At 35.6% G+C, this 11,226-nt stretch overlaps 1 protein-coding gene across 2 annotated transcripts in view; it reads right to left on the bottom strand.

Annotated features, from left to right (window-relative positions):
* Positions 1 to 11,226, bottom strand: part of npr1a (natriuretic peptide receptor 1a) — a gene marked incomplete in the record, with an annotated part of 58,543 nt that overhangs the window by 2,895 nt on the left and 44,422 nt on the right. For both annotated transcript variants that reach the window (XM_024298447.2, XM_024298448.2), the window contains 7 exon segments: positions 1,819 to 1,946; positions 2,026 to 2,172; positions 2,334 to 2,502; positions 5,652 to 5,807; positions 5,943 to 6,102; positions 8,287 to 8,358; positions 10,139 to 10,243. In XM_024298447.2, coding sequence (XP_024154215.1) covers positions 1,819 to 1,946; positions 2,026 to 2,172; positions 2,334 to 2,502; positions 5,652 to 5,807; positions 5,943 to 6,102; positions 8,287 to 8,358; positions 10,139 to 10,243 — 937 coding nt within the window.

Here is an 11,226-nt window from a genome sequence, read left to right as displayed (position 1 = left end):
CTATTGCTTTCAGCAATCAGACGCAATTTCTTCAGGAATTGCAAATCTAGTTTTCCTTAAGGCTCAATTTTGGGTGCAGTTATAGTTTTTGCCACCAGATGGCAGCCTAATAGTTTGCTATTTTCATTTTCTTGATGCTCTTCGACTCATTCCTCATCCTGGAGATGGCATGTTTTCTGCTTTCTGCTAATGAGCTGACTCAGCTGTCTCCTCACTCTGATTGGCCGAGCACACCTGATTAGGGGTGGAAACCTTTAATCGCCATTTGATTACAATTCAATTGTGAAACAATTATAAATACATCCAAATTCTATTCATTTTTTAAAAACATGTTTTCTCTTCACTGGACCAAAATGACTTTGAAAGTACATCTGACAGTAAAGATTATTTAACATTTTCCCCTAAATTCAACAACCTTGAGTAACATAATAATGTTACTTTTTAGTGTCTACTGATATATAGAAGTTAAATTTAAGACTTTTTAAGACCATTCAAAACAAAATTTAAGACTGCGTGTTTAAAAAAATGAACAAGTGTAATTTAGCAAATAGGGCTGAGTTAGTAAAATCAATTAATCAATTTACAGCTGATAGCCAGCTAACATTAGCTGAATGCCAAATTATCCTAAAAGACAAAAAAACAAAAAAACAGGTTAGTCAAAGATACTAGCATTTAGCTGAAAAAATAGCTAAACTCCAAAATAGTCTAAAAAACTGAAAAAAGCCTAAAGCGGTCAAAACAGCTAACGTGTAAATATTAGCCTAAATCCAAAATAGTATAAATTAAAAAAAAAAGCCAAAATTAGTCAAAACAGCTAGCATGTAGTTGAAATATTAGCTAAACTTCAAAATAGCCTAAAAAACACACAAAATACTAAATTAGCCAAAACAGCTAGCATGTTGCTGAAATATTAGCTAAACTCCAAAATAGCCTTCAAAACTGAAAAAAGGTCTAAAGTAGTCAAAACAGCTAACCTGTAAATATTAGCCTAACTCCAAAATAGCATAAAAAACTTTTTCAAAAAGCCAAAATTAATCAAAACAGCTAGCATGTAGTTGAAATATTAGCTAAACTTCAAAATAGCCTAAAAAACACACAAAAATACTAGCCAAAACAGCTAGCGTGTAAACTTTGTCCTTACTCCAAAACAGCATAAAAAAACTTTTTTACAAAAATGTAAATCCTGTTAGCATGCTAGCACGCTTGCCAAAACAGCTAGCATGTTGCTGACATATTAGCTAAACTTCAAAATAGCCTTAAAAACATACAAAAATACTAAATTAGCCAAAATAGCTAGCGTGTAAACTTTATCCTTACACCAAAACAGCATAAAAAACTTTTTTACAAAAGCCTAAATTAGCCAAAACAGCTAGCATGTTGCTGAAATATTAGCTAAACTCCAAAATAGTCAAAAAAATTACATTTTTAAAACTATAAAAACATAACTTTTTAACATAATTATGAATAATAAAAAGGCAGGAATATTATTCAAGAATAAATCAACTGAAACCTTAAATAATTTTCAATATTTTACTCTCCATAAAATATATATTTTTGTCAAAATTACACAGTTAAAAATAACAGACATTGACACATGATTTAGACAATAACCTTAAATGACATACATTTTTTGGCTTTTGATTTTTTAAAATTAACAAAATAATTCAGAGTGGATTATAATTAGTGCATCTAATAATCGATTTCCCGCCTTCCACCCCTGTAGACCTGATCTCTAGCAGCAGAAGAGCTGGAAAACATGCTGATGGATCTCGAGGATCAGGATTTGGCAGCCCTGAACTCATCGTGCTGATGCTCTACCAACCTGCAGTGGCGTGCTCTCAGCCGACAGCGCCGTGAAGCCGACGATGTCACTGAAGTAGATGGTGACGGAGTCGAACGCTTCGGCTTGAACCGTCTCGCCCCTTTTCAGCTGCTCCGCTACAGAACTGACACCCAAGCAGAACCAGATTTTGAAAGAGCTGCAGCATTATGGGATAATGACTGCAGAAGTACGAGAGTAATTACTGAGGTAGGATCTGGTACAGCAGGGCCTCAGCCTTGCGTTTTTCTTCGTTATATGCTTGAGTGCGTTCCTCCACCAGCTCCTCCAGGTTGTTAGCGTACTGCTCCATCCGAGACAGAAGGTTGTCGAGGATGTTGGAACCATAACCTCTGAAAACAGAGAAGAAGAGGATGAAGCGGAGTTCAAACGAGAGACATTTTGCTTTGTTGTACTGACTAGAATACTAAAACTGGCATTTCTGAAAATTAAAAAATCATTTTATTGTAAATTAAAGTTTGTTTGGTGATAAAAACAGTAAGTCACTTCACACCTGTGCTGCTTCCTCAGCAGGATCTTAATGGTGTTAAAATCCGGCCGCTCCCCCGGTTCTTCGCACCAGCACCGCTGCATCAGGACGCCGAGCTCCTCGCTGTGACTGTGGAAGCAGAGGGTGGGGCGGAGGAGGGGGACGCCACCCCGAACCACGCCCTGGACGATCTCTGCGGAGCACACATGATGAGTGACATTCCTTCAGACCACATGTCAAAGTCAAGGCCCGGGGGCCGGATCCGGCCCTCCAGATCAATTTATTTTAATGTTATTAATGATTCGATGTTATCTTGCGTTTATTTTTAACTTGTCTAATTTTGACAAAATATATTTTTATGGAGAGTAAAATATTCAAAGTTATTTTGGTTTAAGTTGATTTATTCTGGAATAATATTCCTGTGTTTTTATTATTTATAGTTATGATAAAAATGACACATTTAAAATTTTAAAAAGTAAAATTCTGCTAGCTTTTTGGACTATTTTGGCATTTACTTTTTTGGGCTATTTTGGAGATTAGCTAATATTTGTGCAACATGCTAGCTGTTTTGGCCAATTTAAGCTTTTCTTTTCAAGTTTTTTAGGCTGTTTTGGAGTTTAGCTAATATTTACAAGGTAGTTTTTTTCTTGGCTAATTTAGGCTTTTTTTTGTTTTTTGGGATATTTTGAAGATTAGTTATTTTTTCAGTTACATGCTAGCTTTACTGGCTACTGGCTAATTTAGGTTTTTCTTTTTAAGCTTTTTAAGGCTGTATTGGAGTTTAGCCTATATTTACATGCTAGCTTTTTTTTAGGCTAATTAAAGCGTTTTTGTTTTTAGGATATTTTGAAGATTAGCTACCTTTTTAGCTACATGCTAACTTTTATTTTACTAATTTAGGACTTTGTTAATATTTTGAAGAGTAGCTATTGTTTCAGTTACATGCTAGCTATATTGGCTAATTTAGGCTTTTCTTTTTAAGCTTTTCAAGCTTTTTAAGGCTGTTTTGGAGTTTAGCCTATATTTACATGCTAGCTTTTTTAAGGCTAATTTAGGACTTTTTTTTTTATATTTTGAAGATTTGCTATTTTTTAGTTACATGCTAGCTATATTGGCTAATTTAGACTTTTCTTTTTAGGCTTTTTAAGGCTGTTTTGGAGTTAAACTTATATTTACATACTAGCTTTTTTTGGCTGATTTAGGACTTTTTAAAAATATTTAGCTATTTTTTCCGCTACATGCTAGATGTTTTGGCTAATGTAAGTTTTTTGTTTTAGTTTTTTAGGCTAATTTGGCATTCAGCTAATATTTTAACTGGTTATCAGCTTTAGTGCTGATCAGCTATCAGTTTTAGCATCTTCAGCTATTAGCACTAGAACCTGAGGTGTGTTTTGGATTTTGGTCCCCTGAGTTTAACACCCCTGGTTCTGACAAACAAAACCTTTTAAGGGTTCGGTTGTTTACTTTTTTGGTGGAGTCATAAACTTGTTTGTTCAGGGAGACACACCGGACTGGTAACTAAAGCCTGAATGGGTTGGGTTTGTGCAAAGTGGGAAAAAAGCTCTGTTTGCATTAGAAGTCTTCAGCTTTGTGTCTGTCAGGTTAAGGTTCAAACTTGTAGTCGTTTTAGACTCCCTCTGCAGTTTTTCCTGATTTAAGTTTCAGTTTTTTTAACACATTACAGAATTAAAATAAAAGAAGAAAATAAAATTTTCAGTCTTTTCAGTAGGTAGCAGCAGGTTAGAGTGTTTAAAATAAAGAAAACGTCAATAAATGAGTTCAAATGTTTTGAATAAATGTAATTTAGTTGCAATTCATTTCATTTCAGTGTCGTAAAATGTTTTTTTTTTGTTGTTGAAAATCAGCCGGTTCTGGGTATGAAGTGAGGATATCCTGCTTTCCTTTAGTAGTAGATGTTGGGATTGATTTGGATTTTATCTAGTGGCGAACCGGTACTTTTTAGATGGTTCTAGTACCAAACTGGTACTTCAAAAATATATATATTTTCCAGAAAAATGTAATAGTGATGACGCAGGGTCACAGGGTGAAGCAGAATGCTTGAATCTTCTTCCTTTTTTCTGACCGTCTAAACTGCACCTCAGTTTTTGAAGTAAATACGGATTTCGCCGCCCGTTGCCACGGTAACTGTCTTTTATTAAAAGCATTCTGCACGTCACTCTGATCCATCAGGTTTCTGAACCTTTTATTGTGTAGTACAGACAAACTGTCACTCGCTTCGTCTCCGTCATTTTGACTGAAGCTCCGCCCACCCTCACAGTTACTCTGATATGAGCCCGCCCACAACCACTGAAAGGGTGAAATATGATTGGCTACGTTAAGCTGAATAGAAATGTCCAAAATTAAATGGAAGCACTGAAATTTGTGTTTTGGATTTCTCGCCGACTTAAACCCAGAAGGATGCAAAAAGTCTTCACTCACCCTTTACAAAAATAAGATACTGATTTATATTTATGTTTTTGCTACTGACATATTACATTTAAATAAACTATCATGTTTTTGGTAGAAAATAAACATAAACATGAAGAGAAAATAGCTTTTTAAAAAATATGAAATAGTTCGTAACTTAGGACGGAGATTTGCATGACTCCCTTTCAAAATAAAAGACATCCTACACCATAGGATCATGTCAATGCAGCAAATTCAGTTGGAAGCATAAAATCATCAATGTTAAAAAAAAAAAAAACTGTTTATTTAATGGTTTCTGGAGCATTTCAGCCTCATTACCCTCATTTTGTTGTCGTCTCCCCAAATGATCTCTTTGAATTTCTACGTTTTCTAGGGAAATTTGTAAGATGAATACCCAAAGCGCCCTACGGTGGCCCTGATGTCCAAATCACATCAACAAACCACTCAGTGCAAAAACATATTCAAAATCACAACAACTAAAAAAGGAAAACAATGAATAAAATCCAAATTAAATGTTTAAAAAAATGAAACAAAAATCAAGAAGACCAGAAAAGCAAGGTATTATGGGATATTACTGATTGGATGAGGAGGGGGCGTGGCCAAAAGGAAGAAAAACTTCCTGTTGAAAAGGTGAACAAATGTCATCATCCAATCAGTGATGTCCTATAAGACCTACCTTATCCAATTTCTTTCTTTGTTAAATATTTTACTTTGATTTCTGGAAATGTTTTTTCCTTTTTTTGGAATTACGTTTTGCACTTCAGGGCCACCGTAGGGTCCACTAGAGCGCACTGTTGACCTACCAACAAATTTAGAGTGGATTGATTCAATTGTAAGGAGTTGAAAGAGGCCAAAAGACTCAACATTTCAGGAGTTTGTATCTTGAAATCCTAAAATACCTCTGAGTTCACTGACCTTTCGGGGTGAGGGTGTGTGTGTCGATGTAGAAGACTCCTTTCAACAAGGCCAACTCCTGCAGGATTATACCAAAGCTGTAGACGTCCCCCTTCTGGGTCCCGCAGGGGGGAGGGAACTCCGTCCTCAGGAGCTCCGGAGCCGTCCAAAGCTTACCTGCCAGGTGATTCGTTACATTCATTCGGAGGGAAACTCAATAAAACTATTGCTTAAGTTAATGTACAGATGTGTGGACAAACACAAGCTGGCGTTGATTATCTCCCATGAATTTGTGCGTCACAGATTTCATACGTGCGTAGTAGGCGTGCGTGTCCTCGGGGCAGCTGCTGGTCCGAAGACTCTGCAGCCCATAGTCGGTGATCTTCAGGACGAAGCGGCTGTCCACCACACAGTTGGAGGACTTCAGGTTACCGTGAGAAACAATGACACTGTTGTGCAGGAACGCCATCCCCTGAAGGCCAACAATCAGACAAACCAAACAGCTGAATGTGGTTAAAATCAATCTGGAAAGAGTTCTAGCAGCCTGGATGCAACAGCAGACCGGTTTGTTTGCCAGCTGTTGTTTCCTGTGAGACTGGTTTCATGTTAAACGTTGATCTAGATCAGTTTTCTTTTGTCACGACTGTCCTGATGTGAAAACGGGATTTCTGTGGGCAAAAAATCTGCAGGAAGTAGACCTCTTAGTGAGACTGTAGAGCTAAAATGTTCAAGCACATTTATCTCTACAGCACATGTGTCAAGGTCAAGGCCCGGGGGCCGGATCCGGCCCTCCATGTAATTCCATCCGGCCCCCCAGATTATTTTATTTTATTGTTATTAATGGTCCGATGTTATCTAGCACCTGCGGCTCCAGAGCCCCATGTGAGTCTTTTATCTCTCCATGGTGGCTCTCTGGCTGAAGAAAAATAAAACAGTAACTTTATAAAGTAAGGATTTCATAAGTAGAATTTATTGTGTGACTACTTCAAAGCCTTCACACTATTGGGATCTTTCCGTAGGTTTTTTGGCAAGTAAAAACTCAATCACACTTTCAGCGATTCCAGCAATCTCTGTATCAAAACGTTCAGCTTGTTCAGGATGTTACTGCTTTTATTTTTGGTATTTATAAACTTATAGTTTTTGAAATATTAAGTAAAATATCCCCTATAGGAAGTTAATGAGATAGTCTTCCAATTTCAAAATTTTAAGTAGATTAACAACAAGCCTTTAAATATGTTCATATATTCATGGGATATGTTTTAATCTTTTATAGTCATTTTTTTTTAAATTGGAGTTTAGCTAATATTGTAGCAACTTGCTAACATTTTTGGCTAATTTGTCATCTACTCTGGGTTTTAGGCTAATTTAGAATTTAGCTTCTCTTTTAGGAACAGGGTAAAGTTTTTAGCTAATTTATTTTACTGATGAATTTTTGGCTATTTCGGATTTCAGCTTGTAACTAAGCAACGTGCTAGCTCTTTTTGGTGGCTAATTTAGCCTCTACTGAGCTTTGTTATGCTAATTCGGAGTTTAGCTAATATTTTAGCAATATGCTAACGTTTCTTGGCAAATTTGTTATGTGATTTTTAGGCAAATTTAGAGTTTAGCTTCTATTTTAAGAACAGGCTAATGTTTTTGACTAATTTATTTTACTGAGGAATTTTTGGAGTTCAGCTAGTAACTAAGCAATATTCTAGCTTTTTTTGGTGGCTAATTTAGCTTCTACTGAGTTTTGTTTCGCTAAATTGGAGTTAAGCTAATATTTTAGCAATATGCCTACGTTTTTGGGGGCAAATTTGTCATCTACTCTGGTTTTTAGGCAAATTTAGAGTTTAGTTTCCCTTTTAACAACAGGCTAAATGTTTTGACTAATTTATTTTACTGATAATTTTTGCCTATTTCGGAGTTCAGCTAGTAACTAAGCAAATGTACTAGCTTTTCTTGGTGTCTAATTTAGCCTCTACTGAGTTTTGTTATGCTAATTTGGAGTTTAGCTAACATTTTAGCAATATGCCAATGTTTTTTGGCAAATTTGTTATCTACTGGGATTTTTAGGCTAATTTAGAGTGTAGCTTCTCTTTTAACAACAGGCTAATATTTTTGACAAATTTAGTTTACTGAGGAAATTTAGGCTATTTTGGAGGTTAGCAAGTAAATTAGCAACTGACTAGCTTTTTGGCTAATTTGGCATCTACCAAGGTAAAAGGTAAAAATAAACAAATCACATTTTGAGAGACGTTGGTTTCTTTTTCTAATTTTTTTTCTTTTTGTTTGTGCAAAAAAGACATAATTCATATTTATTTAAAGAAAAAAAGAAGGTAATGAATGCAAATACAAATTTCTTAAAGGCTAATGTTAATCTATACAGCTCCTTCTAGGTTTTGATCAGTAGAAAGTGAGCCCAAATGGCTCTTTTACTTTTAAAAGTTGCCGACCCCGGGGATAGAATGTGGCGTAACGTTACCCTAATACATCATCAACGAGTACGTGCAACTTCCATTATCCTTACAAATGCCACTATACTCTTACTAACTATACTGTATAGACAAAAAAAGAGCAACAAAAATACAACCAAGCAACAGCAAAGTAACAAAATAAAAGGACTGAAACCTTAGATAAGTGATGGACTCTGTGGCTCCACCCACTTATCAGTTACCTTGACGATGTCATTGATGAGAGAGTATCTGAACATCCAGTCCAACGTGATGCTTTCACTCTCCATCAAGTCCTGCACCACAAAAAACACAAAGATCTTTTGAGAGGTCCCTTCACATTTATTACCTGCGAGAACATTTGTGAAATATGATTGAAAAATGATAAATGAATGAAAGGACGCCTTCACTCCAAGGTTGTCACTACAAAGTATTTTTGTCTAGTTTCTAATTTAAATGTGTATTACACTTATTATCTAACTAGAAACCTTTCACTACGATGTAAAGTTTTGGTTAAACCTTAAATATATTCCATCATTTGATCTGAAAAAATCTTATATTTTAAATGAAACAAGTTTTTTCTTTACTTTATTTATTATTTTAAACAAAATCCACATTACAAATCCATTTAATAACAGCAAGACAGTCGTTTGAAAGTAAGCATATACTTTTTTAAACAAATTTATCTTAAAATGTGGGATTCTGGACTCTTAAAATATTAAATATTTGGGAGAAGAGTGAATAAATACTTATGAGTTGTAGCATTGGTACATAATATTACCAATTCCATAGCAGTAATTTTTTATTTTTTATGGTTTTTATTATATTAGGTTTTGATTTCTGATTTTTTCACGGATTTATCATATTTTTTAATATTTTTCCTTTTTTTAAAATAACAGATTTTAATTGTTTTTAGGTTTTTATTCTTTTATTTGTTCTAATGTTTATGCGATGACTGCAAGTGGCTGGTCGCTTTTAAGTTTCCTTAAGGATTAATAAAGCTTCTATTTTATTCTATTCTATTCTATTCTATTCTATTCTATTCTCCTACATTTTTGGCTGTTTTATGTTTTTTATTGTATTGGGTTTTTAATGTTTTATGGATTTATTATATAAACAGAAGTATTTATAGGTCATTTTAAATTTTATTTTGTCTTTAATGGAAATCTTACAAATTCCATTGGCAGAATTTTTTCACTCATAAGAAACAAATCCTCTTTTGTTCCATATTTTTGAACCTGTTCAGAAAGGAACTTTTTCCCAGCGTGAGAATGATGTGTGGACAGTGAGGGAACATCTGTGCTGGAGGTTTTCATCACGGAGGGATTTCTACATCAGGAGAGTGAGGGCATGTTGGATATGATTCAGGTGCATCTAGAGCAGCTGCATCTCGGCTGTCGCGCTCTTGGAAGTTGATCTTTTGCGGAACTAAAGATGTTTTCATCCTCCCGGAGCTGAAAATAACTCACGCACTTCTTAAATCCAGCGGTCAAACTGGCAACAAACCAAACTCTGCTCAGCCCACGTCCGTGCTCCGTAGGCTGACACGTCTTCTCACGTTGCTAGGTTACCGTGCCGGCTGGTTGCTAGGTTACAGTGCTGAACGATAACTATATTTGTGTGTTGGAGGGGGGGGGCTGAAGTATACAGAAGTGTTGGATGACTTCTGGAATGCTACCTGGATAATGATACACCATGATTTGTAATTCCACCCGTCATTTGAAGTAGTACTCGATAGTAGACAAAGTTCTATTACCCTGATACTGATAAATAATAGAGATGTTTTAAAAGGGAAACTAATGGATAATGAGGATGTTTTAGTGGATGATTAAGTGATTTTGATTTGTTGATGAGAGATAACTGATGTAGATGAATTACAATAAAAAAAGAACTAATAAAAGACACATTGGAAGAGTATGAAAGGAAACTGATGCCCAACAGAGACTCAGTGAGTCACCAGAGAGCATTTGCTGTTTGATGGAGATGAAAAGGAGCAACATTAATAGAGTACTGATGGTTAAAGATGAAGATGACAGCTGTAAAAGGACTGACAGATCCAGAGCTGCGTGGCGTTACCTGAAGGCTGCCTCTAGGGCAGTACTCCGTGATGACACACATGTTTGGGGGGTCAACGCAGGCACCGATGAAGCGAGTCAGGTGTTCGTTATGAACATCTCGCATCTGTAAAAGGACAGAGTGAAGTCAGATATGCCAAACAAAATCCTAAAGCTGCGCCCAGTTTAAATGGAAAGACAATGTACAGTTCTGTTGAGAGGGCGCGATTTGAGCGCCAGGTTCAGAGCATCATAATGTTTCTGGAGTTCAAGTAACTGAACTTTAATGATGTGTCGTGTCAATCGATTAGAGACTCAATGTTGATGATGTGATCCAGGAACAATTGATTGTTGCTACTTGTTCTCCTCTTGAACTTAATAATATTTTTCTTATTTGTGGCAAATATAATAAAAAGTTCCTCTAATTGTTATTTTTTTTCTATTCTTAGTCCAACGCGGAACAGTAAGTCGTCAAACTGGGTCACAGAGAGGTAGAAGTACCGCTGAAAGCTGCTGTCATTAGCTGCGTTTCCATAAGACATATATGCAAAAAACGCTATTGAAATTCTAGAAATGTCAAAAAAGCAATATAATGTTTCTATTAAATCATAATTATGTGAATAAACACAAACCAATCACACGATAAGTCATTCAAAAACATGGATGTGAACATCTGTCTATTTATCAAAGGAGACGTCTGCGTCTTATTCAGGCTAAGGAGCGGCGAGCTACGTGGTAGTGGCTACAGATTAGTCGACTAATCGACTATTAAAATACTCAACGACTACTTTAAAAGTCGATTAGTCGTTACTTTATATTATATGGAGTCAGAGTGTAGTAAAGTTGAAAGTTATAATGGAATTGCGCTAGCTTTTTGGACAATTTTGCCATTTATTAAGGTTTGTTAGGCTAATATGGAGTTTAGTTCATCTTTCAGCTACATCCTAAATATTTAGGCTAATTTAGGATTTTTTCATGTTTCTTTTGGCTAATTTTGAGTTTAGCTAATATTTCAGCTGCTTAATAGCTATTATGGCTAATTTGAGCTTTTTTTGTTTTTAAGCTATTTTGGAGTTTAGTTAATATTTCAGCTACATGCTAGCTATTTTG

The sequence above is a fragment of the Oryzias melastigma genome, linkage group LG11, assembly GCF_002922805.2.
Source record: "Oryzias melastigma strain HK-1 linkage group LG11, ASM292280v2, whole genome shotgun sequence".
In the NCBI taxonomy this organism is placed as follows: domain Eukaryota; kingdom Metazoa; phylum Chordata; class Actinopteri; order Beloniformes; family Adrianichthyidae; genus Oryzias; species Oryzias melastigma.
The sequence above is the reverse complement of the archived record's forward strand: the minus strand, read 5'-3'. Positions and strand labels throughout refer to the sequence as shown.